The 27614-nt window shown below is 51.9% G+C and overlaps 12 protein-coding genes across 12 annotated transcripts; 4 read left to right on the top strand and 8 right to left on the bottom strand.

Annotated features, from left to right (window-relative positions):
* Window positions 1–254: 254 nt before the first annotated feature.
* On the bottom strand, window positions 255–1949 carry PtrM4_002860 (uncharacterized protein; the record flags this gene model as incomplete). The annotated part of the gene is made up of 1 exon (XM_001930332.2): window positions 255–1949. The coding sequence occupies one exon, from the start codon at window positions 1947–1949 to the stop codon at window positions 255–257; it is 1695 nt and encodes a 564-aa protein (XP_001930367.1).
* A 1526-nt stretch (window positions 1950–3475) lies between these two features.
* On the bottom strand, window positions 3476–5303 carry PtrM4_002850 (membrane associated protein Pal1; the record flags this gene model as incomplete). Its single annotated transcript, XM_066102657.1, has 3 exons — window positions 3476–4672; window positions 4915–5189; window positions 5279–5303. 3 exons carry the CDS (start codon window positions 5301–5303, stop codon window positions 3476–3478), a joined length of 1497 nt encoding a protein of 498 aa, XP_065964859.1.
* Window positions 5304–6458: 1155 nt separating this feature from the next.
* PtrM4_002840 (SOH1, Rad5p-binding protein) lies at window positions 6459–6965 on the top strand (the record flags this gene model as incomplete). The annotated part of the gene is made up of 3 exons (XM_001930330.2): window positions 6459–6530; window positions 6598–6731; window positions 6824–6965. 3 exons carry the CDS (start codon window positions 6459–6461, stop codon window positions 6963–6965), a joined length of 348 nt encoding a protein of 115 aa, XP_001930365.1.
* Window positions 6966–7727: 762 nt separating this feature from the next.
* Window positions 7728–10178, top strand: PtrM4_002830 (GTPase-activating protein; the record flags this gene model as incomplete). The annotated part of the gene is made up of 5 exons (XM_001930329.1): window positions 7728–7750; window positions 7798–7909; window positions 7962–8120; window positions 8178–8674; window positions 8720–10178. The coding sequence occupies 5 exons, from the start codon at window positions 7728–7730 to the stop codon at window positions 10176–10178; spliced, it is 2250 nt and encodes a 749-aa protein (XP_001930364.1).
* A 1774-nt stretch (window positions 10179–11952) lies between these two features.
* PtrM4_002820 (EBP domain containing protein) lies at window positions 11953–12936 on the top strand (the record flags this gene model as incomplete). The annotated part of the gene is made up of 3 exons (XM_001930328.2): window positions 11953–12592; window positions 12648–12729; window positions 12828–12936. The coding sequence occupies 3 exons, from the start codon at window positions 11953–11955 to the stop codon at window positions 12934–12936; spliced, it is 831 nt and encodes a 276-aa protein (XP_001930363.1).
* A 1382-nt stretch (window positions 12937–14318) lies between these two features.
* On the bottom strand, window positions 14319–14624 carry PtrM4_002810 (uncharacterized protein; the record flags this gene model as incomplete). The annotated part of the gene is made up of 1 exon (XM_001930327.2): window positions 14319–14624. The coding sequence occupies one exon, from the start codon at window positions 14622–14624 to the stop codon at window positions 14319–14321; it is 306 nt and encodes a 101-aa protein (XP_001930362.2).
* Window positions 14625–17394: 2770 nt separating this feature from the next.
* PtrM4_002800 (uncharacterized protein) lies at window positions 17395–17871 on the bottom strand (the record flags this gene model as incomplete). The annotated part of the gene is made up of 1 exon (XM_001930326.1): window positions 17395–17871. The coding sequence occupies one exon, from the start codon at window positions 17869–17871 to the stop codon at window positions 17395–17397; it is 477 nt and encodes a 158-aa protein (XP_001930361.1).
* A 381-nt stretch (window positions 17872–18252) lies between these two features.
* PtrM4_002790 (Dimer-Tnp-hAT domain containing protein) lies at window positions 18253–20550 on the top strand (the record flags this gene model as incomplete). The annotated part of the gene is made up of 1 exon (XM_066102656.1): window positions 18253–20550. The coding sequence occupies one exon, from the start codon at window positions 18253–18255 to the stop codon at window positions 20548–20550; it is 2298 nt and encodes a 765-aa protein (XP_065964858.1).
* Window positions 20551–20715: 165 nt separating this feature from the next.
* On the bottom strand, window positions 20716–20934 carry PtrM4_002780 (Gag-spuma domain containing protein; the record flags this gene model as incomplete). Its single annotated transcript, XM_001930325.2, has 1 exon — window positions 20716–20934. The coding sequence occupies one exon, from the start codon at window positions 20932–20934 to the stop codon at window positions 20716–20718; it is 219 nt and encodes a 72-aa protein (XP_001930360.2).
* A 974-nt stretch (window positions 20935–21908) lies between these two features.
* On the bottom strand, window positions 21909–23561 carry PtrM4_002770 (uncharacterized protein; the record flags this gene model as incomplete). The annotated part of the gene is made up of 1 exon (XM_066102655.1): window positions 21909–23561. The coding sequence occupies one exon, from the start codon at window positions 23559–23561 to the stop codon at window positions 21909–21911; it is 1653 nt and encodes a 550-aa protein (XP_065964857.1).
* A 356-nt stretch (window positions 23562–23917) lies between these two features.
* Window positions 23918–25339, bottom strand: PtrM4_002760 (uncharacterized protein; the record flags this gene model as incomplete). Its single annotated transcript, XM_066102654.1, has 1 exon — window positions 23918–25339. One exon carries the CDS (start codon window positions 25337–25339, stop codon window positions 23918–23920), a length of 1422 nt encoding a protein of 473 aa, XP_065964856.1.
* Window positions 25340–25593: 254 nt separating this feature from the next.
* Window positions 25594–27261, bottom strand: PtrM4_002750 (glucan 1,3-beta-glucosidase; the record flags this gene model as incomplete). The annotated part of the gene is made up of 1 exon (XM_066102653.1): window positions 25594–27261. The coding sequence occupies one exon, from the start codon at window positions 27259–27261 to the stop codon at window positions 25594–25596; it is 1668 nt and encodes a 555-aa protein (XP_065964855.1).
* Between the last annotated feature and the right edge of the window lie 353 nt (window positions 27262–27614).

Raw genomic sequence — 27614 nt, 5'->3', positions numbered from 1 at the left:
ATACAAATGCGAACGATTACACCTTAATGCGCAACCCACAAAAGCGATTTAATAATTCTAAAAAAATAAGAGCTATTTCTATACATATAGAACTATCTTAGGAAGTTAACCTGTTATAATCGCATAACGTTGTAGTGTTGTACATAGGGCTATCCAAATAGACTATTGTTGCAGCGCATTTGAAACGCCTGAAAAACCTCAACACTATAGCGGGCACGGGCCGCTGTCACCAAAAACGCTCAGGCCACTAAGCTTCAAGCATTCTCGCCATCATCCTCCACAACACTGCTAGACGGTTCAACCACCAATTTCTTGCGCGCAATCTCTTCTCTTTTCTTACAACGTTCGACTCGTCTCCAGTTACGATCTGTGAGACCCTGGTACCCAGCTTGCCATTCTTTTGCAGTGTTTTGTAGCGTGAAAAACCAGCCAGGAGGCTGCTTGAAATGCTGCGTCCACAACTTCAAGATATCACCAGATGGCTGCATCAAGAGGTTGATATCCATAGCTCCGTCAATAACAAGAGTCTTATAAAGCTCGTTAATGTCCTCTCCAACTGTAGGAAATTTTAACTTAAGGTAGTTAAAGAAATTACTAGTATGCTCGTTAATCTCCTGCTCATGATCATATCGGATAGGCGCCCACTGAGATGCACTAGATACCTCAGCTCTTGTTATCGTTGGTGCAGCTGCCTGCAAGTTAGACTCCTGTTGAGGTTGCCTGTTCATCCGCTCAAGCTGTCCAACGATGAGCAGTTTTGTTAAGCTTTTGATATCATCGTCGCCATCTCCAGCCGCCCGCAACTTGCGCGTTTTCTCATGCACCCGCAGGTCCTTTGCTCTCAAAATTGCAAGCCGTACATCATCAGATGGCTCATCGTACGTTGCCCTTCTCGCTGTAATTGCTCTTGCCCACATGGAGATAATGTTGCCGTTGACAAAGAGGTGATCTTCGAAGCGCGCTGGCTGCCTCGCTGTTGGCGCCATCCAGCAGCAATAAGGATAGTTCTCGCAATGGGTATCTGTACAGCGCCATCTATCCCGGATAGCAATAGCATGCCCGCTACCTGCTTGTTCAGCTGCTATTACACCAGCAAGCCCCTCCTCTTGAATCACCGTTGCGGTGCGTCGACGAGGACCGTCGACAACCGTTGGCAACGGCTGCTGCTCCCCTGGAATTTCAGCCAAGATGAGCTCGAAATCGACGTTTACTGGCTCGCTGACATAGTTATCAACCTCTACAACAAGGCGCTGAAAGCTATTCCACGTTGCATCAACACCTCGCCGCAATCGCTTTATCGCGCGCTCGCGTTTGGCCTGCTTAGCTGGGTAAACAACAGTGCAAACAGATGAGATCTTCGCTCTTTTTGGCCGTAATTCTGCAACAACGTCATCTACCCACTGCCATAGGTCGTCGAAATGCAGCGAGTACAGCCGTACGCCGTGCTCGCTATCGGCAGCTTCAGGAATAAAGTGTTTCTCCATATCACCACCAAGGCAAGCCCTCCACCTAACGCGCAGTACAGGATTAACCTCATCCTCTAGCGCTTGCGATGAGCGAGGCAGCCATGGAGTGCCTTCTTGACGTCGGTACGCTGGCTCTCCCTCATCCTCAACACTACCGGCAGCGCCCTTAGCAGCGATCTCATCCTCATCCTCAGGCAGCGGATCGCCATCTCCATCCTCGAAAGTATCCTCATCCTCGCCAACGATATCTTCAGCTTGCGCGGAGGCAGCTGTTTGGGTGGCTTGCAGCTCAGGCTCGGACAACGGGCTTTGACGGCGCGGCGGGGCAGTCGCTGGAGGCGACGGCAGCGCCTCACGGCGGACACGTTTAGGCGTTAAATGGGTAGGATTTTGTCTAGTTGCTGGCGCTCTACGCTTCTGGGAGGACGGGTTAACGCCTTGATCGAATGGCTGCTTCGGCTTACGCTGGCGCTTGGGCGGCATCCCAACAGCAGCTAGATTGAGCTCGCAACAAGCTCCACACAAACAAAACGCTATACACGAACGATTTAGAGTACAGGACTAGCTTCATGGGCTTCTGGAGGTGGGAAACGGCTGCTGCATTAATTTACTAACAAATTACTATGGGAGTTGATGTTCTTGGGCACCAAGCTAACCAGATCCAGGCGGCTCAAGGTATTTCGAAAACCACAATAACGATGCAACCATACAAAGAAAAAACATCAACACACCAATCCGTCTTTCCTACGTGCATCTCCGACCTCCCACACGCACCTCCCACCTCGTAACCTCCATCATCCAGACCCGATCTACATACTGTAATCCGATCAAATTCCGATCCCGATCTACACACGCAATCTAGTCATTCCATCTCACCACCCCCCTTACCCCCCGTTCATCTCCGCCTCCGCCTTGGTTCCAGTTGCTGAGCGAGAAATCTGACATTGCCGATATCCCCTACCTTGTCAATCTGCAATCTGACCGTCTAGACCATCCATCAGCGACAGCGAGACCGACATCCGCCCGCCCAGAAAACAAAACAAGCACGTCTCACAAACGCGAAGAAGCACAACTATCCACGTGGATAACTAACCGCCGGCCAGCCATGTAGCCGCCAGTGTCTGCGGAGTATGTACGTAGCGCCCGCGGGTGGGCGGGCATGCGACGACGACTGCGACGACGAGTTGCCTTTCTTGGCCCAAGCCAGCCCCTGAACGATCGCCAGGGGCAAGTCACGCGCGTCATCAACCAATGTTTGTGATGCCTGTGCGTCTTGAATGATCAGCGATCAGCGGAGTCGCATCAGCCCATATCAAAGATCCAAGACCAAGAGATCAGCCATTATGACATCAGCAACACCGTCAACACCAAGGGACCAAGATCGTGACAAGTCTTTTTGATATTCGCTACATAGGTTTAATTCAATTCCAATTCCGATCCCGCGCCCCTTGACACGCCCTACCACTCCCACTTGCCCAGCTACTTTGATCGCAAAAACTTGCAAAGTGTGATGTGATGGAATGGTTACACAGATTGTCTCCCACTAACTCACTCATTCGAACCCCCACTCCGCAATTCCCCGTGTATTAGAAAAAAAAAGAGGTGTGTGCCGCATGTTTCTTGATCAAAGTGGAATAGAAGAAGAAGAAGAAGAAGCAGCTGTAGAAAAAAAAAGAGAAGCCCTCCCGGTTCGCGCGCGCGTATGTCGTCGATGACGCAGCTCGCCTTTGTTACGGTTTTTTACACATGAGTGGTATCCAGACCTCGCGTGCTTTCAAAGTCCCAATCACTCCGGTACCAGACGAAAGGAAAAGAAAATGGTCCCCGGAGGGAGGTGTGTGACGGTGGGAGAGATAGGCGGCTGGCGTCTAAAGTTGTGATGCTGTTACCGTCGCGTCGCCGCTGCTGCTGTCGCCCTCGTGCAATGCTTGGTATTTTTACCGGCCAAGCAGGCTACCTGCGCCGACTGGATGTAGAGGTAATGCAAATGTGTAGCATCTCTCACCCTCTCAAGCGGGACGTCGGCGTGGGCCGCCCTTGAGTGACTTGACTCTGTTGAGAAATCCGCCGCTAGGCTTGCCCTCGCCTGTGGGTGATCCTGCACTGTCGGTTGTAATGGACCGTTGCAGGTTGGCGCCGCGAGGAGGAGATCCCCCGTTGGCCTCGGTGGTACGGATGGTCGCGCCCTTGGCGTCGTAAGCCTTTTCGTATTCGTCACTGCCGAAGAACGGGTTGGGCTCCGTGGCTTTGCTCTGGGAAAGCACTCCGGCACTGTAAGGGCCACTGGGACTACCAGCTCCATAGCGTGCCTCGGGTGACTGAATGCGGGGATTGTCACCATAACGACGGGGCTGTGAGATGCCACGGAATCGCTGGGCAATGGACTTCTTGCGGCCAAGACCACCCTCAGCTAGCGACTTTTGCCTCTGAGCCTCGCTCTCCTCTTCGATAGCCTTGCGGGATGCTGGTGCGCCCTCCAGGAAGGTGGAAGTTCCGAGACCGTGGCTCTGCTCGCCATGGACAATGTCGTCTCGGCCCTTGGCACTGAACTCGGCGGTGGGCGGTGTTGCCTTCTTCCAGTCCGACTCGGCGGCGACGGCAAAGTCTGTGAAGCCCTCTGCACCCCTGCCGTGAATTCGGTCAAGGTCGATCTTGGTGTTCAACGGTCCGGAGCCACCCAGCGAGTTGTTGGCAGATCCGACAGGGAAAGCCTCCATGGGCGCGCGCTGGTCCTTCTTGCGGTTGCGGTGGGGCTGCACGGCGTCATAGGGACCGTCGTGGTGAATCATGCTAGGGCCGTAGATGCCAGTGACATCGAGCTTGTCGATCAGATCCAGACCTTGGGGACGGCGAACGCGCTTTCCCTTGCTGTCTTTGCCGTCCTTGCCATCCTTGGAACGCTCCTCGCGCTCCCGGCGACGCTCTCGGCGCCTGCGCTCCTCGCGTGGGTCGAGTGTGCCCTTGTCAGCGATGGAAGACTCGGAGTTGCGTCGCGGGCGGCGGTGCTCCCGGTCCCGGCGGTCGGAAGAGCTTGGTGGTCCCCGAGGCCGCGAAGGTCCGCGCGAGGATTCGCGTGCGCGCTCCCTTCTCTCCTCTTCGGAGCGCGAAGGGCGGTGGCCTGCACGGGGGTCGGTGCCGCTGCGGGCGGGGGCGGGTCGTGGCGGAGGAGCACGCTTCTTGTCGCCGTCGTCAATAGAGAGGTTCTTCTGTTCAAGGGAGGGATAGTCAGCAAAGGTGCCTACAAAGCGCTTGAAGCGGTCCATGTCGGAGTGTGGATTGTGCAGCTGTGCAGGGAAAGTTTGGGGAGGAATTGCGAGATTTGGCCGTCTCGGTGATTTTGTACAGGTGAGTGCGTGCACGGGTGAGTACAGGTGTACGGTGGAGAGATAGGGCGTGTACAACGTGAAGGTGACGGGGGGTTTCGCAGCAAGGGGAGCAAATGACGTACAAAGAGCTCCTCGGCGGCAAAACCAAAGGAAGACTTCTTAGGAGATTCCTTCATGGTGGCCGACATGTCGACGAGGTCGCGCTTGGCCTCTTTGTTGAACTCTTTTTCAAAGGTAGAGATGAAGGGGTTGCGGGACATTGGCCGGCTTCCAGAGCTGTCGCGGTTTGCGCTGGCGGGCGAGTTCAAGGCGGGCGAAGGGAAGGCGGGCGAGGCAGCGCGGCGGAAGGGGTTGTTGGAGGAGAATTCGAGCTGCAATCCGGGCGAGGGTCGCCTTTCTGTATTCCGATAAGAAAGTGATCAGCGGCGCGTCCAAATTGGTGGCAGCCCAAGATATGCTGAAACAGGCTGTGATGGGGCCTCTTACCTGGCATTGACGGCTCTGCAAACATGATGCTGACTGCTGTTCACTTCCCTGCTCGGCGGCCCAATCAAACACTGGCGGCGCGGGCGACGACAGACGTGGGCAGGCGTGGTCGGAGCAAAAGGGCTGGGCTGGTGACGCGCACTGGGACTTGTGGTGCTGGTGCACTCGTCGGCTATGGCAGCCTGCAGCCTGGCAAATAGGGGCTTGGCTAACTTCTAAGACTGGCGATACCGATACCGATGCTTTTCTGGTCTTCTGTGTCTCGTGTCTCGCACCTGAGGATAGACGGGCCCGGTGGGTAACCGCGGGCTGTTGAGTGGGGGCGCGTCGTGTGTTGTGTGGGAGGTGTCGTGTTTGAGGGCCCGTTAGTAGTCTATGCAACGTCTAGTGAATACAGCGCAGTCGAGGGGTGGGAAGGGGACTGGAGGTTTGAAAAGCAAACGAATGGCAAGTGGGCAGGACTGAGACTGAGACTGCGACGGCGCACGGCAGGTGGGCAGGTGTAAGTAGTGCCAGTCAGCGCAAGAGCAGCCTAGGGCTTTTTAGACCAGACGGACCAGACTGACCAGAAAGCCTCTCGTGTTTGCCGTGTTCGGTGGCACCGGCTGGCAAACCTGGGCGGCCAAGTCACGAGATGGGTGTCGAGAAAGCCTAAAACGAGAGTCCCAAGGGTAAATCTGCCTACTAGACGGCCGAACACGCACTGCACCCACTCGGCCTGTGGGGTTGGCAAGGAGAGGAGGGGCCCGAGCTGCACGGCAACGCAGGGGACAGGGTCGTGGCTTGCAAGCCTACTATCACGTCCTTGACCATGTTTGGCACGCATGTCTAGCATGTCTGTCTAGGCCTCTATATCGCCGCCGTTCATCTACGCGCATACTGTGCTGTAATGCACTTGCTGACACGCATACACGCAATTCTACTCTCCTGATTTCTTCTCCTGACTGACAAACTCCCCCTTGTACTTGCTCAAAGCCCACTTCACCCGCTCAACCGGACTAGCTGCCGACCTTGTGCCCAGCTGTGGCCTCGATTTGCGGGGAAAGACCCTGAATTGCTTTTCTTCAGCCTCATGACCTGCACGCCTGTCCGCCATAGTCGTAGTCTGTCACCACCTGCAAACCACCGACAACACCGACCTCGACCTCGACCTTGTCCTGCACACTGCACCCCAAACAACATGGCTTCTGAACACTCCCTCAAAGACGTCCCGGGCCTAGGAGGTTTCTCACGCTTCGAGCTCGAGCTAGAGGTGTGCACATTTCCCCTATACCGCCTGGGTCATTAGCCCCTGTTTTATCTTCATTAACACCGCCTAGTTTGTCCAGTGCCTTGCCAATCCCGTCTATCTCAACTATCTTGCCCAGCAGAAGACGCTTGACAAGCCCGAATTCGTCGCATACCTCGGCTACCTACAGTACTTCAAGGAGCCAAAGTATGCAAAATTTCTCCAGTACGTTGCGCTACAGCAAACCTCCAGTGCACTGACCAAATTCCATGTTTGCTGATGCTGATGCCGATGCTGATGCTGATGTTGTCTCCCAGTCACCCGGGCCCCACGCTCCGTGCACTCGAGTTACTGCAGCAGGACCGCTTCCGACAGGACATTCTAGCCCCCGGCCTCATGGACCGCCTAGTCATCGAAGGCCAGCGACATGCAGTACCGGCAAAGAAAGACTGGCGGTAAACGCTCATGGTCACATCGGCCGAAGCCGTGATGCGTGATGCAATGCGTGCCTGGTACCGAACATACCTGGACCACCGTCATGTGAGGAGCTTATGCCCGCTTAGTCACTGCAAACCATCGCCGACGCGCCGAAGCTGCAATTCCCACCACCCCCAGCCAGCCACCGTCGCCCCGACAGCTGAACAACACCACCACCCAGACTGTTGGAGAGAGGAGATTAAATCGCAGCATAGTTTGCGCCACACCGGCGCATGTCATGCCACGCGCGCCGCCACTGGCCTCTAGTTTAGATGGTAATCTATCGTGGACCATGGCAAGCATCCCGCACCATCTGCTATCCACAGTGCCATGCAACATGCGATGCGCTCCCGTTCCTAGCCAGAATAGTGTGCAAAAACTCGACAAGGTGGCTTCGTACCACGCTATTGGAATGGTAGACGCTACACATCGTGCATCCTCGTATCCATGTTTAGAAAGTCATGGTGACGTCGTGACCTATTCTTGTGCTGGTGATGCTCCTTTGCAGCTGAATCATCAAACAAACACTGTTCTTGGCCGCCTAGCAACGCAACAGACTGCATCCCAGATGTTCCTAGCGCAATTGACAGTTCGCCCATGACACAGGTGATACACGTGACGTATCGGCACATGTTGCCCCGCGGCGCGCCATCGCATCATGGTGCATATCGCGAGCCCAAGCTACCATCAGGGTACGCTTGGGAGCCGACACAGTACTCACACACTGCGCTGTAATTTTGCACCATGCGCTCTGTAGCCGAAGCCACGTACGCCTTCTTCTCTCATGTATCGTACAATTATTAATGTCATACAGGAAATACTGGCGCCAGTTGGACGACTTCCACTCTCTGACGGACCTGAAGATTCATGTCTCTTCACACAAGGAGCCCCAGATCACGGCTGGCTTGCGATCTGTCTGCTGGAAGGTGGCAACTGCTATACCCCTCTATCCCCCCACTCGGCTCATCCCATAGCTAGATCTTCCTCGTCTTCAAGACGCTCGACCGCTCGTCATGGCCTACCCACCTCAGTCAGGCGCGCAAGACGTACGAGTCTCTGCGATCACACTACCTCCGCGCGATACAAAATCCAGACGAATTTGATTCTTCTGTAGACCCTTTGAGCGAGCTGTCTGAGGTATATGCCACCCGTGCTCTCTAGACACTGGTATTGACATGTACTAAGCGTTAAAAGTCCCCATGGGTAGCCCTCCGAGCCGACGAAGAACTCCGCGCCGAAATCTTTCAAGACATTGAGCGATGTATGCCAGACAATGTCTACTTTCGCCAGCCCGCCACGCAGAACATGATGCTGGACATATTGTTTGTGTGGTGCAAGATGCACCCGGGCATAGGCTATCGACAAGGCATGCACGAGATACTGGCGCCTCTGCTCTGGGTCGTGGAAAGAGACGCCATTGAGATTGTTAAGGAGAAGACCGGCGCAATCGACCACACGCTTGCAGAGATGCTCGACTCTGGCTACATCGAGCACGACACGCACATGCTCTTTTCCATCATCATGCAGACTGCCAAGTCCTTCTATGCGCCCGCAGAGACAGGCTCCACGACCAAAGACACCCCGATGCTTATCAGAAGCTCCAGGATCTTTGAGAATTGCCTTTTGAAGGCGGATCCGGAATTACACGCTCATCTCGTTAAGCTAGAAATAGTTCCGCAAATTTTCCTTTTGTAAGCCACTAACACGCCCAGTTCTGCCTTTGCTGACATGGCTAGACGCTGGATACGCCTTCTGTTCGGCCGCGAGTTCTCTCTGGATGCCGTATTCGACATGTGGGACGCATTGTTTGCCATAGACTCGTCGCTGGAGCTGGTTGACATGATCTCGGTTGCTATGCTACTGCGCATACGCTGGGAGCTGATCGCAGCTGATACCAACGAGGCCTTTGCGTTTTTGCTAAGATACCCAGAGCCAGCCACACCCCCGTATACCTTCATCAAGGATGCTCTATATCTGCGAGATCATCTCACACCGCAAGGTGGTGCTGAGATCATCACCCGATACGGCAAGCAAGCGCCCGTCTTCGAGCTTGGGCCAATGGCCAGAGACCGCGAACCGTCGCCGTCGCCGTCGTTCGTCTCCAGTCGAACGCGCAATAACATACGGTCACCTACCAACTTCATAAACCAACAAGGCGTCGGGTTCGAGGCATTGTTACAAGGGGCTGCGAAGAACGTCATGGACCGCGGATCGCAATGGGGCGTCGGCAAGGTTTTGCGAGATGCCGTGGGTGAAGTGAAGAAGAACGTCGAAGCTTACCAGTCTGGCGCGAACACTGGAACCACAACGCCGCGGTCTGGGGGAAGGGAGTTCCGAAAGCCCGGGAACATAAGCACAGCCACTGCAAACGGGCGACCAAGCCTAGAGCGAGTGCAATCGGCCAACGCTCTTCGGAAAGTAGCAGAGCTGGACCGGAGGAACAAGAGCTTGGCTAAGATGTTGGAAGTTGCCGTTGGCGACTTGTGGGAATACCACAGGGAGCGCGACGAGGCACAAAAGGCGGGACAGAACGATCAACACGGAAAGGAAGCCATGGAAGCACTCAGTCTTGCAATCGCAAAAGTGCAGTTTGTGCAAGTGTACCTCGAGGACTCTTCGATCCCGCTGCCTGCCGACGAAGCGACAGACCAAGCTGCGACAGCACAGGCCGCGGCAACACTAGCTTCCCCGAGTCCCCAGTACCCAGTCTCGTCGGAACAAACCTCTAGTGTCCCGCCAATCTCGTTGACGACGACATCTCAGTCGACAACCCCATTGACGGTAGTCCCCAAGAACCCCTCTCCTCACGATTCCCGTCCCACCTCTCCACCAGCGCAGGCACTGTCGCCTCCTTCGAACCTCGCCTCAGCTCTCTCTCCGCGCTCAAGACCACATCTCACGTCGTCCAATTTCTCCTGGATGCTTGGTGAAGACTCGGCATCGTCAAATTTTGCCTCTGGCACTGCGCACTCTACCTTCTCCTCTGACGAGAAGAGACGAATGAAGGGCAAGGGCTTCCTGTTTGGCGACGATGACGACGATGAGGGAAGTATCAAGGATGGAAAGAGGGGAAATGCCGGTGGAAAGAGCAGCGCCAAAGGCGGCAAGAATGCAAAGGGCAAACATGCGCCAGAGTCTGAGATTGAAGAGGAGGTCATTGACCTCGCAAACATGGAGAAAAGGGGCGTCATCTGAATGATTGAACGGTGTACTTTCCAGCCACTCTGCACCGTTTACGCCTATCAGAAATCCCGGGCTGAAGTCATGAGTCTCGCAGAAACGCAAGGGGCTGCGATAGAAACTCCAATACCCAGCCATTGCTTTTGCGTGTTGGGTCAGGGTTGGGATCGATACGTAAGCTGCTCACTACACATCTAGCCCGGGGCAAGAATGTGGTGGCTACGTGGGAGACAGCTGGCAATGCCGGCTGAAGGCAGGTAACCCTCTCGATGTGCAATGACACCGAATTTCACTGTCAGTTCATCCATCATTTTCGACCATGATGCGGAGTACACATGTCCCGAGTATCTCAACAACATTCCTAGCTCAACGCATGGCTTCACTCGGAGAAGTGCAAGTTGTGGGTTGCCCCACGCGCCTAGACTGCGTAGCCAACCCACACGACCTTCCCACGCAACTTGCGCAAACACGGTTTGGTGCAGCCGCCAACGCTTGACCAGGCAGCTCGATTTGCCACTCCATCCACTGGTCTCATGCCGTGCCTCTGGTCTGATTCGATGGTCGTCTAATCCGGCCCGCCTAAATGAACAATCTTGGAAGATACTCCGGGACGTAGCGTTTGAGATGTCACAACAAGTGCGGGTATCGGCGTCACGCTTGCTGGTGCCGAGACCGGTTGGTCATCGAATTCTGGAAGATAAAAGGCAGTCCCCGCTGATACCCCTCCAGTTTCTTGTTCTTCTTCTTCTTCCTCTCCAGCAAACTATCAAAGCAAAAGCACGACACTACTCTCTCAACTCTCAAAACCACTCTCGAACTTTTCGACCAAACATCAAAATGAAGGGCGGCTGCGGAAACTCTGGATGCACCTGCGCCGACTGCGGCTGCGCTCAGGGAGCTTGCACTTGCGGCAAATGTATGTCACTGTCACTGTTTGGATGGTGTTCCTTTCTAACGCCTTGGTCAGAAACTCCCGATACGATCACTACCATGCGACAACACCACTCCGAACCCACCTGTCTTTGACATACACCGCTTAACCTACTCTTGACGGAGACGATTGTGATATTGGCACGACATTCATTCACGAAGGGCAAGCATGTGATGAGCATATGCGGAACATAGTATAAGCAATGGAATAACATAGCCATTGCCACATCTGGAACTGCAAGCTATGGTGATGTGCAATCAAGCTTTACATTGCTCTTGACTACGCTGTGAATACTAACCCGTGCCTTGTGTTTGACGTCATCAGATTGAGCTGTATATCAGGCTCCCCCCGCATAATATCGTTATGTCACATGCCGCGGCCTAGGAAGATGACGTGGAAAAGTCAACACGCGTGTGAGACTGCGTGCTTATGGCACATCCCAACCTATATGTGCATGCAGTGTGTTGTCCTGAGTATTTTGGCACCACCCGCAGGCGCTCGTTCGGGCGCGAATATTCCATAGCAGATCCAGGGACATGGCATGCTTCACAAGATGGCTGATAGCATCTTGGGTAAGTCTTGGGGCCACAGTATGCAGTAATGGCTTCCTACTAATAATCCTACTAATAACGCCGCGCTCAGGACCGATCTGAGCCTGATTGGCCTCAACCACAATACCCTCAACTTGCTTCCTGCTCGGGAATAGGTCCGCCGGCTAAGCAAGGAACCTAGACCCCACTGGTTCCGTAACACGTTACGTCTGCACTCTTGCTTTTCTCGTTCAACTCCCCCCCAGCGCTTCCGTCGTCCTCCGCCCCTAAACGTGATATACGTATATATAAACGCGCGCGCGCAACCATGGTGTCCACGCGCTCCACTCCCAAAGGCGACTTCCCCGCCTCCGAACCCTCGCCCATGAAGAAAGCACCGCGCTCGCGCACTTCAACACCAGACCCAAGCGCCATGTCGTCGCCATCTGCCCAATCGCTCGCGAAGCGCGCAGCCAAAAACGTCGCTGCCGAAGTCGCGCCCCCGGCGCCAGAGGAATACGGCGAGGACGGTTGGTGCCATACAGCCTCCAACATCACCCTCGGCTGGCTCGCAGTTTCCTGGCCACTGGTGTTGTGGGACTCGTTGTACATCTTGCTGCGCCCACACACGATGGCAGGCGGTGCGCTACAGTGGCCTTTGTGGAAGCCATACGAGATATACGCTTCGATTGACCATGTATACGGGTGGCCCGGGTGGGAGCGAGGCGATGGCTTCGGAGGCGCGCAGGGCGTCCTGAATGCCATTGAGCTTGTCTTGTATGCGATTTACGCCATGACGGTTTACAAACACAGTGTTCCTACGTTGGGGGGTGCGGCGGGCGTGCAGGTCGAGGGGAAGGGCAAGTTTCTCGGTGGAGGCAGGAAGGTGCGGGGCAAGAATGGAAATCGCGCTGCGTTGATCGGGTTTGCGGCGGCGGTGATGACGTTGAGTAAGACGGTGCTTTATTGTGAGTGTTATACACGTATGGAGAGAGAGGGGGGTTGTGGGCTAATGATTGATAGATTTCAACGAGTACTACTCTGGTTTCGCGAATATCAAGCACAACGACTTTCTTACCATTCTCTGGTTCTACGGCGTTATGAAGTAAGTTTTCCATTTCTGGTACTCCCTTACTTCCGAGCTTGGGCTCTTCCCGTGTTCTTCTGTGATGAAAACCAGCACAATCTAACGTATCGCAACAGCGGTCTCTGGGTTGCTTTCCCAATGTACATGACCATCGTCTTCGGTTCCGATATTATCCAGGGTCTCGACATGGCCGCTGGACTCTCCTCGTCTAAGAAGCACGATTAGTTCTCGAGTCTCGTGCTTCGTACTTTTCTATCAGCCAAGTGACGCGTCATGGAGAGGAATGTCTTTTGTCGTAGAATGCTCGCTCACATATTTTGGTGTTCAACAATGTTATATCTCCTCGCCCTTGCCCTGTCTATTCGCGCCCAGAGATCCTGCTCCTGAAACCACTTGTTGTTTGTAAAGTGCAGCCATTTCGATTTTACTTCTTCGTCGGTATCTAGGATCAAAGCACACCCCTCACCCGTCTCCACGCCATCAAAGCCACGCCTTTCTTGATCCAACATACACACCTATCAGCCCACGTTCTTGTCGTCGTCGCCTCTCCCAGCCCCCATCTATTATCCTCCTCTTCTTCCCTTTCGTCTTCCCCTTCGTCTCCTTCCATTGCCCCCAACCCTAAGCTCACAATCTGCAACTCCCCACTTCCCTCCTCCCTCCGCAATCCAAACACAGCACTAGACTCCCAAAACTCAGGCGGCAAGGTATCTGAAAGTCGATGTGTGCTCTCTATTAGGTCGGATAGCATATAGGGTGCGCCGTTGCGTTCGCGGTGGAGACGAGCGTGGACACTGCGCCTCCGATCGGTGTAGGTGTGAGGAGGGATTCGGGGCGGTAATGGTCGTGGTGGGGTGGGTCTAAGGGTTGTGCTAGACGATGTTTTGTAGCTGGTGCTGGCGCTGATGCTGGCGGTGGCGGTGGCGGCGGATTTGGGTTTGCGCATTTCGGCGGCTTGTGGTGTTCAGGGTGGAAAGCGGTCAGAAGGTGTGTGGACTGGCGGTGGTGTCGAAGTCGTTCATGGTTCGGTCGACGGTTTGGAAACGGTGGTTGTTTTGGGGGTGTGTGGCTCGCTCGCTGTTCCTGATGCGGGTGGGTGTACCATGGTACTGTGGTTTGGGAGCGCGCACGGTGGGTGTGTCGCTGCGCTGCTGGTATGTTAGGTGAGAGACTATGTTTATGGGCTTTGTCTGCTGGTGGTGGTGGTGGTGTTTTCGCAATTTTTACTTCACCGTGCATCGAACTACTCCCGATAGTGAGTCTATGATAATTGTACATTTGGACTGATGAGAAGTAGAACTCTGCTGAGCTATACAAAAACGCCGTCATCCCCCATTTTGTTCGTCTCTCGTAGCTTCGTCGTACATTGTCATCGTGAAAAAAAGATTAAAAGAAGCAGTAACCACGCATCGCCAGTGATCCCAATCGGGTCATATAGGCAAAAGTATCTCTTAGTGTCTCTTGTCGTAGACGTCTGTATTCCGGCCTCGCCTTCGCATACAATCCATCTCGCATCCATCGCGGGTATCATCATCGTTCTGTACACAAAAGAAAATAGAAGAAGAGAAGAGAGAATAGAAACAAGAATCCCCGGACTGCCTCGTCTCTCACATGAGTACGCATCCACACATCATATCCTCCTTCCAATCAGGCCTAGCAGGAGCTCGGGCATCGACCTCCTCGTTGATGATTCGCCGCGACCGATTCAAGTCGTGCATGCTGATAGCCTGTGCGAATGGTCCATCATCAGCTTCCAAAGTGATCTTCTTCCGCTCATATTCGTCGCGGCCTGGGATGCTGAAAACGGGTCGCTCTCTTACCATAGTGGTGCTGGTAGTAGCTGGGACACGCGAGAGGTAAGGGCGGCGTGCTTGATCTTCGATGGATCCGTGATACGACATGCTACCGCACATGTCGACGGCGGGATGAGCAGCCAGAGCAGGGACCTGAGGAGGAGGAGGACGGCGAGGTTGAGGAGGAGGAACAGGAGGAGGCATACGGCTGGGCGGAGGAACAGGAGGAGGCATACGACCGGGCGGAGGAACAGGACCACGAGGGATCTGATGAGTAGAAGGATCGTTAGGGTAACGGGGTTGGAGTTTGTATGCATTCTTGGTGATGACGGCGGCGTCCTCGCCGCTCCTCTTGAAGCGTTGAAGCTCCATCGGTATGCCTTGGGCACTTGACTCCCTGGAGAATTGGGCGATCTCGTCTTCCAGGTCCTTACGCTCCTTGTCCGCTTCCTCTTGCGTCGTCTCCTGCATCGGGTGCACTGGACGAACTGGCAGAAGAGGCACTGGAGCAGCCACCTTTCTCAGGCTGGAGCTGCTGGCCTTGGGCTTTGCTGAGCCCTTGGAGTTGGTGACGGACGGGGGGGTTGGTGTGCCCAGGTCCAGGTAGGCACTCCTCTTCTGCCAGTTCGTCAATGGCGTGGGAGTATCGGGGTACTCCACCTCCGTGTCACTGGAAGTGGAGTACCCCTCCTCGTTCGCCGTGGCCGATTCAACGGCCTCTCCGCCGGGGACTTGTCTATCTGTCAAAGTGTCAGGATCACGTGTGCCCGTGTCAGCATAGTTGAGCCACAAGGCTGCTGTCTGGCTAAGCGGCGAAGCTGATGGCGATGGCGATGGCGATGGCGATGGCGATGGCGGAATGGCTCGGATTGTACACTGTGCTGTCTCTGGGCGCATTGGGCTTGATGGCGGCGAGGTAGGCAGACGGGGCGTGATATGTGTAGCCATGCTTGCGATGCCGTTGGTCTGGAGGTAAACAACGAGGATAGAAAGGATCGGCCGTGTGGAAGACGGCGTTACAAGATGAGGAAGAAGAGAAAGAAAAGCAGAGAATTTTCTGTGAATGGGAGACACTGTGGGTGGGGACTGGGCTGGGCTGTAGAACACGCGAGAAGAAAAGCTTGCAAATGGTCGATTCTGCGCTGCCGAGTCCAGGTGAAGGTGAGTGTGAGTGAGTGCGCAAGTACGAATTGGGCTTGGTTTGTTTTGGCTTCCTCTTCACCTCCACTTATCACTCAACATCCAATCATACTTGAAGCAAGTCAGTGACTCATTTGCTCCCTTACAAACTCGGTCAACCGCCCTTTGTAAACCAACAAGTCAGTGCCACGGTAGTCCTGAAGTCATGTCTCGAAGATCAATGTTTTTGTTTGGGATGCAAGAAGACGACACAACATCATGTAGTTACGGTCATGCAGATAAGCGAATGTGCTGCGCGTGTATAACGTGACACGGCGTACGCCATTGTCGTACGCATGTGCCGCCTTTACACCGGTTGAGGGCATCGTGACCTTTTGGGGGGATTTGTATCTTGGGAGTCCGCAAGAGCTGATTGGTCACGAACCTAGATTATGCGGAGGCTTTGGTGGATGAGGTATCAGGCCTGATTTAAGTTTGGTTATATTGTCTTGGCTATGCAAGTTACATGAGTTTATGCCTTCTCCTCCATCTACTCCTTCGAGTTTCGTCCTTATCTGCCGCTTGCCTCATCTTTTCTAGCTTTATGATGAACTCTTCTTCCTTCTGCAATTCTTTAAGTTTCATAGCGACGATATGTTCTTTGAGGGCTGGCGACATGTTCGCACAGAACTCTTCTCTCCTTTTGCAAACCTTTTTCCATCGGTAGTGGTCCACAACCTGCATTACAAGGCTACGTGGCCGCTTCAAGTCATTGTCGCTCCTGAAAAGCCCTGTTTTATGTCTGAATACTGAATTTTTGTAGGATATAGGTTTGTGTTGTGGTAGTGCTGATGCTGTATGAGCAGAGATGTCAACAAGCAAGTCAAGCTGGCTTGATTCTTATCGATTGCAGATCACAGACCATTCTCTGGGACGTGCCACTGTGCACGAGCCTCTATATTGTCTGTGATCTGCAATCGATAAGAATCAAGCCAGCTTGACTTGCTTGTTGACATCTCTGTGTATGAGAGACAGGGTTGAAGCTTTATAGAGTAGGAATTTGTGTTTTGGTAGAGACAAGAAGGGTGAAAGACGCAGTCCTTTATATACAGATTTCGCAGGATCACTGCTCTCTCTGAACTTAATTATCCGGAATATTTCTCTGTTAGTTACATGTATATTAGATAGCTCTTAATAGATCCAAAGAAAGATTACAGTCGACTTCAACCTTCTTCTTCAGTAAAGTAGTTACTCGTGATTTTTAATTCATTCAACAGTGTTCTGACTGCACGTATGTGATATATATTACACTGAAAAAATTATTTGGCGTGTTCAGCTCCAATCTAAATGTAACCTACTAAGAAACAATATCAACACATCGCCAAGATCAGATACACTGACACGTTTCTAGTCACAAAATTTCAATGAATTTGTGTAAAATGCACCAAGAGGTTATGTGCATATCACAAAAATGGGTGAACTCAAAGCCGGTACGATCATCAACAGATGTCCACGAAATTCGTGAAACCAGAGCACATACCACATACCCTCGTGCTCATAGGCTTTACCCTAGAATTATCCCATTCAAATAATACCCCCGATCTATCGATATCACATCTTCAGACTAACGGATGGCCACGATAGACTATACCGTCACATTTCTAGGCATTCAAGTCCATTGCATTTGATTTCAGTCTGAGTATCTACTTAATATCATCTGAAAAACTCAACTATGCCACCTACGACTCTTCTCTACCTTCTCACCAGCTGCTCACTTGTAGGCAGAAGGAGCAGTCAAATCCTTTTGCTCAGTCTTCACATCCTCATCCTCCTCGTCGGAACTATAGTCACCCTCAACGCTCTCCTCGTCACCACTATGCTCATACGCGCCTTCATGCTCATCTTCGTCGTCGGAAATATCTGGGTACTCGTGCTCGCTGTTAGTGTCATATTCCATGTGCTCTATGTGTTTGACTTTGTCTTCGCCGCCGCCATGGCCATGCAGCTCATGCGTCTCTGTGACTGGGATCATTCCACGCGGTTGGTAGTCGCCTTGAGTAGTTGTCGCTGTCATGTTGTGATGCTCGCTTCTCAAGATATTTCCGGTTTCAATGGCGTTGTTCAGAACGTTGATAGGCTTTGTTTTCTTGTCCACTTTTGCGTCTCCAGCAGTACCAGACTTTTCAGTCGACTCGGGTTCTTTGTAGACAACCGTCTCCCTTCTTATACCAGTGTTTTGCATCTCCATGCCTGTAGTAATACTCGGCTTTTCGTGTACCTCCGTCTGCTAGTGTATAATAGTCTCCCTCGCTACCTCAGTAGTCTGGCATCCTTTATTCTCAGACATAGTAGTGACTTGTACCTGGTCAGTGATCGGAATGGTCTGGTCTGACTTGGTCTTGGTCTGGTCTAGACCGCCAAGACTTGGTCTGGTCTGGCGATTTTTTGAGACCGTGGTCGGACCGGTCTAGATGATCGGACCGGTCCGGCTATAAATAGGTCCACGTGACTAGATCTTAGACTAATCTAGCCAGAAAATTTAGCACAATATGAGTCATTAAGATCAAGGTAAGTCTTCTACTTACATAGAACAATCAAGTCCTTAACAACCTACTTATATACTATTGTTATGGAGCCTTCAACACCAACCTCACCGTCCCCATCGAATATTATAAGACTAGATTTAACGTCTCTTACTCCATCTCCTATCCCCACGTCATCACCCACCCCTATACTATCACCCACTCCTATTCAATATCACGAATCTCCAGATGAGTTCGTGCAGGGCGGTATCACGTACGTGAAACGTGCAATAATTGCAAGGAAGGATTTCCGTCAAGGTACATCACACATCTGGAAGTACGGACTCCAATACATTCGAGATAGCGATAAGAAAGAGGTGTATTACTGCCATGAGTGCAGGGTTGGGAAGAGCAAGCAAGAGTTGTTTGTCATCAATGGCACTTCTAGGATCCGGAATCACCTGGAACAGAAGCACCAGATTGATCCCCAGAGTGGCATCAAGCGAAAGGGTTCTGTACGGAAGTCTATAATCGACCAGCAAAAGGATGGGGCTGCTTCCAGCATCTTTTTCTGGAAGGAGTCAGTAGAGAAGTTTAAAGAGCTTCTAATTCGTTGGATTGTGTACTGCCATATCGCCTTCTTTCAATTAGAGAACCAGTACTTTCGTGAACTACTCCTCTTTTTAAATCCGGCACTACTCAACCACCTCCCGAAGGCTGCGAAGACTATCCGAAGCTGGGTAATGAATGCATTCATATCGAAGAAGCAACAGCTTAGGGAGGACCTACACCATTCACGGAGTAGGATCTCTATCTCCTTTGATCTCTGGACTTCACCAAACCCTTACGCTATCCTAGGCGTCGTCGCTATGTGGATTGATACTACCGGCATGCGACGTGTTACCGCTTTAGGTATGCGACGTATATACGGCGAACATACTGGAGAGAATCTTGGATCGGTGGTCCTTGAATTGCTGGAAGAATACGACATTAGCGGAGATCAGATTGGATACTTTATGCTGGATAATGCCTCGGCAAATGATACCGCTGTTGAGTTTATACTCAAGGATCTCTGCCCATGGATGAAGTCAAAACAACGTCGTCATCGCCGGCTGCGTTGCTTGGGCCATGTCATCAACCTCTGTTGCCAGGCGTTCCTTATGGGGCGAAACTGTGAGAAGTATCTTGCGAAGCTGGAGAAGCATCATCAACGTGGCGACTATACGAAGGTGGAAGAGCTCTGGAAGAAGTTCGGATGTTTGGGTCGTCTTCACAACCTGGTGCGATACATCAGGCTTACTCCACAACGGCGTGAGGAGTTTGCTACAATTATTATCGGCGGAGATCTTTCGCAATTCGACGGGCTTGAGCTTATCCAGAACAACTCGACCCGCTGGAACTCATGGTTTTATTCGATTACACGTGCATTAAATGTTCGAGAACGTTTAGAGCTCTTCTCGGCTCGTCATGTACCTGGAAAGGGCTCCGTAGGGATCGCGAACTTTAAGCTTGATGGACAGCACTGGTTTGAGCTTGGAAAGATTGAACTCGCTCTCAAAGACTTCTATGCTGCAACTTTGCTTTCTGAAGGTAAGAAGACGTCACTTGCGGACTGGTTTTCAACTTTGGACTGCCTTCTCCGGGAGATAAGCGAGACGAAGGATCACTACCACGACATCCACACTGAGGACGATAACAACTTTACATGGAAGTACCTTCAAGGCTGCGCTGATGCTGCTTGGTTAAAGTGCGTTGAGTACTATAACAATCAGCAGCTGAATTGGCAAAATCGATTCCCTGAAGATACTGACCTTCCACCGGCATATTATGCGGCTCAAATCCTTGATCCATATCGCAAGTGTGGATGGTTCAGGCAAGAGTGGGTTCTTCATGGCGACGAAGAGAAGAAGAGGTGGTTTGAAAACGCACAATTAGCGGTGAAGCATCTCTGGGAGACAGAGTATAAGGGAAGGTACCCTGTCGAGATGCTGCCACCACCAGCCAGGAAGGAGAGAGATCCTGACCCAGCATTTGATCGCCAGCGGGAACATAAGCGCATTCGAATAGACGCTCCAGTTTCTACAACTGATTTGTATGAACAATACATCTCTACTGACCGGCTTCATAACGAAGAGGCAGGTTGCAATGAGGCTATTGCGTACTGGCTATCTCGCTACGACTCCCAACGAGATCTCGCTCGCTTCGCTCTAGACATGTTTGCGATCTCGCCTATGTCGGATGAATGCGAACGTCTTTTTAGTAGCGCGAAGCTTACTATCGTCGATCGCCGTGGTAGGCTGAAGGCAGATATTATAGAAGCGTGCGAGTGTCTCCGGGCCTGGTATGGAAAGCCCCAAGCTGAGGGGAACAGCGATATCGAGGATAGTGAGAACGAAGACGACTAGATTGACAGTCAGTAGTAAAACACATTTCCTCGGCTTCCTTCTTTGCTTCAGCCTCATTCTTGGCGGTCTTGTTGGTCGGACCGGTCTGGTCGGACCGGTCCTTATGTAAGCACCTGGTCTGGTCTGGTCTGTACCCTCAGACCAGACCAGACCAGACCATTCCGATCACTGCTCAATGAGGGAGCCGTAGAAGAACATGTAGCAGGGCTTGAAGGGTTCCTCTGATGTTTTGGTGTTTTCGGCGATGAGGGAACGCATGAAGGTGATCTTGTCTATGGGAACATGTGCACCTTGAGGTGGAGGAGGTGGTGGAGGTATGGGACCGTTCTGGTTCGACACTTTAGGCAGTCGTCTAGGAGGCGGCGGTTGTGGTGGATGGTCCATTTAAAACACTTTTTATGCACAATCGTGGCTTTGATCTATGTATTCAAAACTTTCGTCACCTTTCAAGCTGTACCAGTGTCGCAATTGCCGCGACCCTACGATGGTTGACGTGTCGCGCTTACCGCTGCATGGTTCCCAGCCACCTGGGCAGGGATCTGCACTAGTAAAAGGCCCAGCCTTGGGAAGTGTCAACCACACTAAAGTGCATCGTTTATGTACAGGCTTCGATGTGTCAAACTTCGGTTTCCTCAGATAGGTAAGTTAAATCTGTCGGTTTTCGCCAGAAAGTGGGGGCATTCTAGGCTTTCGCTGCTACAGAGTTGCGCGCCTTCTTTTTTCTTTTGGCAACCAGCACCGCATAAATTAGTGTGAAATAGGAAGGGAAACATATCAATCGATTGCGTGAAGACTAATGTTGGGGCAGAACAGCGAGCGTAGACAGATGCAATAGCGAGCATAATGTCGCGAGTGAAGACTTCAACACAGAATAGTAAATCACCTCTTGCTATTCTCATAGTTTTGTTCTTATTGTTTAGTGGGGTATAGGGCACTATGCACATCCTTTTTAGTCTTCTAAAGCTCTAGAACGGAGGATCGTTCATCACATTACATAGAATTTAATGTCCTCGGCTAGCCATTTTTTTAGTATCAAAAGAGGTGATATGTACACAGGGACAAAGACAAGCGTAAAGAAAGCTCGGCTTAGGTCGCTCTTAAAGTGTATAGTGTTTAGCATAAGAGAAGCAGAGTACATAATTCTACAGATCTTCTTGATGGAAGTAACGAAGAAGACCAAAGGTAAAGATTTGGTGAAGACATTAATGGTGTCTAGATAATTTGCAGTAACGTACCTAACGGGCGAGTGGGCCACACGGGCGAGTGGGCCACCTGCGCTAAGACCCCATTAAAACCACGACTGTACACGACTATATAGCACCGTCAAAGATAGTAAATAGAAATCGTAATAGGCTATTCTACTCAGAATCTATCGCTGCTTCTTGCCTACATGTGCGCATATTATGTCCTGCCTCGCCGCAGCGTCCACAGCGTCGTTGGCTAGGCTCGCCTGCCTCAACGCGCACTCTCTTCTTCGCCTTCTTCCTATCACTACATGCCCCAAACTCCTTAAGAGTCGTCAGTCGCACGCCCTCATCAATTGTTAAGGTCCCTTGCTGCTGTAAGCGCTTCCTTTTATATGATCTACGCTTACTTGAGGCCTCGTTGGCGGCTTGGAGCTCAGCGTTGCGCTTGGTCATTAACACCAGAGAATGCGCTATCATCTCTGCACCTTTTGACAGGCTTTTGATCGCCTCAACCATATACGTAGGTGAGCTATCTACATGTCTTCGAATCCTCTCTTGAATCAGCTTTGATTGCGACCCAAGTTCTAGGGTATTGCTTGGAGTTTGCGACTGCCAGGGACCGTCCTCGACGGTAGGTAGCAGTGGAGTGCGCAGCCGCACGTCAAGCGTCGATATCACAGCCTCTGGATTAAATGGGACTAAGCCAGCGCCTCGAAAGCTTCCTTGTATATTGGCCTTTGTAATCGCAGCGTCAAAAGCGCCTTTAAAGCACGGTAGGAACTCTAGTTTAGTGATATGGGTGATCTTGTTGCGCATTAGATCCTCGGCTTGGCGGCCATACGCTGTCTTCAAAGGCGAGAAACACCCCACATCAAGAGGCTGTAGTAGGTGCGACGAGTGAGGAGGCATGCAGAGAGTAATAATGTTGTGATCCTTGCAGTACTGCTGGAAATCGAGCGAGTCGTGGCTCTCGTGGCCGTCGATAATAAGCAGACGATAGTTTCCTACAGTCCTCTTCTTTGTGTGAGCGTCAAAGTGCTTTAACCACTCTAGACCAAGCTTGTTTGTTGTCCAGCCGTTCTCAGAGACTGCAATAACCCAGTCGCGAGGTAGGTTATCTTCCTTGTACCAGGCAGAGAGGTGGTTCTTGCCTTTGAAGATGATAAAAGGTGGGATTGCCCACCCAGTCGCGTTGATACCCTGGATCACTGTAGCCCACTCGCGATTGCCCTGCTGAACGCTCTTTGGTCGTCCTCGACGCTCAGAGCCTGTGACTACTGCTCCAGTTGATATCATGCCCATCATGAAGCCAGACTCGTCAAAGTTGTGGGTGTCCTCATCAAGGATACCGTACTTGGCCTTTGTGTTCTCCACAAGTCGGAACCAGCCTTGTATAACCTCAGGATCCTCACAGAGGGCTCGCTTGTAGTCATACTTGCGATTGAATTTGACCTTAAGCTCAGGGCGACGTTTGACGAAGGTTGCAGCCCAGTTCTGACCAACAGGGTCGCGGTGGCGCTCAGCCAACAAAGAATTAGCCATATCCTGCACAGCAGCAAGTCGGGGCGGAAATCCTCGCGCGTCGAGGTCAAGGATATGCTGGACAATTACATCCTCCTCTGTCTTAAGGAGGTTCATTGAGTTAGGCGTACAATCGCTCCGAAGAGGTATTCCAGCGCGTCGGCGCCCAAGAGTTACTCGAGATACGTTGTAGATAGCTGCAGCGCGTCTCTGCGACAGCGTCGCGTCGCGTTCGATAGCCTTGAGAGCAAGCTGTAATCGAGCCTCTTTTAAAGCTGGTAGATTGTTTTGTTGTTGGCTCATTGTGAAAGTACTGTAGGTAACAGTATGTTTTGGTGGGGTCTTAGCGGAGTGGCCCACTCGCCCGTGTGGCCCACTCGCCCGTGAGGTACGTTAATAAGATTCTCAGATTTCAATCCCCTTCTCCTCCAACTTGAGACCCTATAACCAATCTGTTTGGTGTGCAATAACAGCCCGAGATTGAAAATATAGAAAGATATTCACTCATGAAGAAAGTAAAACAACCCAGATAGAACCCATGCAAATGCTAACAAGACATATTGGTCTCCACATACACCGATGCATCTTCCAACCACACCATCTACCCATCTACCCGCCCTTGTACACCGCCCCATTTTATCCAACCTGTAAATCACCCTCTACATCAAAACACACCAACAAGTCCCCCTTCCTCCCGCCCCCGCCTCCCCATCAAACTCCATATCGGGATAAACCCCCAAAATCTGCTCCCTATACACTTCCACCTCCCTCGCCGCCTCTTTGACCAGAGTCTCCGTTGAGTAAGACTTTTGATGCGTCGAACCGGTATCATCTCTCAATCGAACGCTTCCACCACGTTTCTGCAGGCGGGTTTCCCTCGCTTCGCTGCGTTGTCGACGCTGCATCTCGAGGGCGTCGTATGAACCCCATGGAGGGGGGCGGGGCCCGTTTTGAGTGTCGAGAGAAGATTGGGTGGAATGTATATAGGCTGGTGGTGTAGATGGTTGCTGGGGGAAGTAGTCGGTTCGTTGGGTGTAGGTGGCGCGGTGAGGAGGGGTGGGTGGTGATATGTCTGGGGTATGGGGAGATAGTTGACCGGCTTTGTACTTTAGCATTGCAATATTGGGTTGAGACAGGCGGGATGTGGATACATAGTTGTCGACATCAGACCAGTGACCGCGAGGAATGTGTGATGCGTCTGCTGCGATGGATTGTGCACGGTCGTAGAGGACATCTTGTCGGAGACTGCCACTTGAGTTGCGATGGTAGGGGCGTAGTGATGCTTGAAGACTACCAGATGAGTGCTTCGCTTTAATTGGGAAGTTTTCACTCGGTACTGTTGACGCCACACAGTCGTACTGGCTTGGTAGTGGCCGCCGCTTGATTCGATATGTACTTTTTGGGCTCCCATTCAGTGTAGTTATCTGGGATGGAATTTGCCGGAATTCCTCCTGGTCATCCACGTCTCCTGCACTATGGTCATCCTTGAAGGGATCTTCGCCAGGCGGAAGTGGTGGTAACGGTCTGTAGTATGTACCGGAGTCTCTTAGAATTGGCTTACGCGATATGGTGCGAGTTGTTGTGCAGTCGGTATATCCTACTTGTTGTATTCGCGGATGTGATGGTGTTACGTCACACGCTGTCACTGTTTCTAAAGCTAACAAGTGGCTGCCGCGTGGAGTGACAGCTCGTGTAATGTGATTTGATATTGCGCTCTCGGTAAGAGTATCGCAATTGGCCGGTTGTGTTTGTGTTTTACAATGCTCTCCCGTCTTGAGCAATGTTACCACATCGATATAAGACCCGGGAGCGCTTGCCGCAGCTTGGATTAGAAGAGTGTTTTGATCGGATCCATTGTGTCCTGATGGCTGGGAGTCGTTTGCGATCCGTGATGAGAGGTGTCGGCGTATTCGCAGCGGACTGGGCATCAAACTCCTACTACTCGAAGACCGAGATGACGATGTTGCCGTTTCGCAGTATGCCTGGTATGGGCTTCTTTCGATTGTGTTTTGAACTAAAGGTAGCGCCTCGCCAGGCACGTCGTGGGTCGTATCTGGGGGGATAAAACGGCTGTAATCCATGCGTTAAGGCGCCGTTACTAGCAATAGCGCGTGAGATCAAGTTGGTGAGAGAAGAAATAGTAGAATGTAGATTGGAAGTAGTGACAGTGTGATACCAGCAGCAACCGATATGGATTTGACTGTCTCCATACAGCGCGTCGTTGCTATCGCTAGGCTACATATGAGTGCGGGAGCACAAACCTCGTGATCGGGGCAGTCGCTAGAGGAACGGCAAGTGACGGTGAATAACGGATTACGCAAACATTATGAAATAACTAGGCACCGATGGCAGCCGAGTAATCCTGAATGCCTTTCCGCACACCTTGCTCGAACAGCCAAGTGAATCCACCTCTGTAGCCACTCTCTCTTACGCGCTTAAGAACCCAGAGTTCAAGCATACCGATCCTGTCACCTCGTGTCTGTCTACCTTCGAAAAATGCAGAAGCGTCCTGATATCCCACTTGCCAGCCTTGTTCGTACTTTTCGTGCTCGTACTGGCCGTCAGGGTCCACGCCGCGCCAGTAGGAAACGTGTTGCTGAACCGCCTCATGCATGCGCCCATTTCTTTCCTGTCGCGCCTTCTCGATCATCTTATGCCTATCATCAGCGGATAAGTTCAAATAATTGGGTGGTATGATGCTCCCGTCCTCTGTTTTGGCCTTGAAGCCCCATTCGCCGCCGGGCATCCAGTCCATCTTCCATGTCCAAAAGAAACTACCGCCAGCCCGCTGTTGATATCTATGGCTTTGCGCTTGACCAAACTGCCTTACAAGTTCTTCTTTAGGTACGTCACCGCCCCTGGCCCATGAATCCTCCGTCATGACACACGAGTACTCGCCTACAATTACCTGGACAGCCCCACGATCATTCACAGAGCCCTCTTTGCCATCCAACTGGCCTAGCTTGGTGCCAGCTTCTTGAATGATCTGTTGTGGTGTCTTGGCTTTGTCTTCTTTGGTGAAAGCCCAGTAGTAGTGGGTATCGACTATCACCGGGCATTGCGGGTGAGCATATATCGAGTTCTTCTGCAGGGACCAATCAATTGCCTCTGTAAGATTCCAGCCGTCCGATATGACGATTGGCAAGCTAGGATCAATAGCGGAGACGGCTGCAATGCATTCGTCATACCATTCGTACATGCGCTCACACTTCCATTCAGCCTCGTTGACGAGCTGAAGGCCAGCAATCTCGGCACCGGCTCTTGTGTCATGAGCGATGAATTGACAGCAACGGACACCCAGCGCGCGATTCATGGAATTACACCATAACTCGGCACGTCCACTATTGGTGCCAGAGTGCTCTTGTGCGTTTCCGCCTCCGGGAAGTGCGTGTAGATCGATCAAAACGCCAATCGAATGTGCGCGTAGTCGTTGAATCAAGGAGCGGATACTGTTCCAAGCTCCAGTGTAGACTTCAGCGAAAGGTTCAAAAGGCGTACCCTGGGTGAATACAGGTCCGGGAAGATCATAGTAACCAATGGGCAGACGGATGGTCGTGCACTTGGCTACATTCTTCAACCATCCAATAGCGTTGTCCGTTACAATGTTTGCCCAGTGATGTTCAAACTTTTGTTTCGTACCGGCAATGCCAATCTTGTCGACCCACGCGCGGACTGCTGCAAGTTCACTTGACCCTTCGGCGCCTTCGGGGAAGCGAGAAGACTGTAGCCAGCGTTCAATGACATAAACGGAGCCAAGGTTTGTACCATGATGATAGCGATAGCGGAGGATATCTAGAGTTGTTGGATCGCTGATACCCTGTTGATGGCCATGACCGTGTTCAGGTCCTCCATGATGGTGGGGTGGAGGGAAGTGGTGATGTTGTTCTTGAGAGTGACCACTATGACCACTATGACCACTATGACTTGGGGTATCATCGTGCTGGTTGTCATGCCGAGAGAAGTTTTTCAGATCGGCCTTTGCTTTTTGAAGGAAACCCTTCATATCGAGGGGCTAGAGCGCGTAAGTATGCGCCTGGAGCAGTGTAGGGTAATTGGTGAGTTGCAATATTCGGAAGGCTCGATTTTTGAGGGTGGACATACAATCGATTTTTGAGGGTAGACATACAATTGAGGCTTATACTCTGGCCACTTTTACTTGTAAATGGACATGAAGGTGGACGTTGGGGATCTGGAAGTTTATGATAGCAGCGTAGTTGCACGACGCGGACAGTGGAGCCGGGTAACCGTGCATGTGCTTTTCGCTCATGACGTAACGCTTGAGCTGGAAGTGCATGTTATCGCGGAGTAGACGGGATTATCCGTGATGAACGACCATTGTGCATAAAACTCATTTCA

Source organism: Pyrenophora tritici-repentis, chromosome 1 (genome assembly GCF_003171515.1).
Source record: "Pyrenophora tritici-repentis strain M4 chromosome 1, whole genome shotgun sequence".
Taxonomy (NCBI): Eukaryota; Fungi; Ascomycota; class Dothideomycetes; order Pleosporales; family Pleosporaceae; genus Pyrenophora; species Pyrenophora tritici-repentis.
This window is presented reverse-complemented; position numbering and strand designations above follow the sequence as displayed.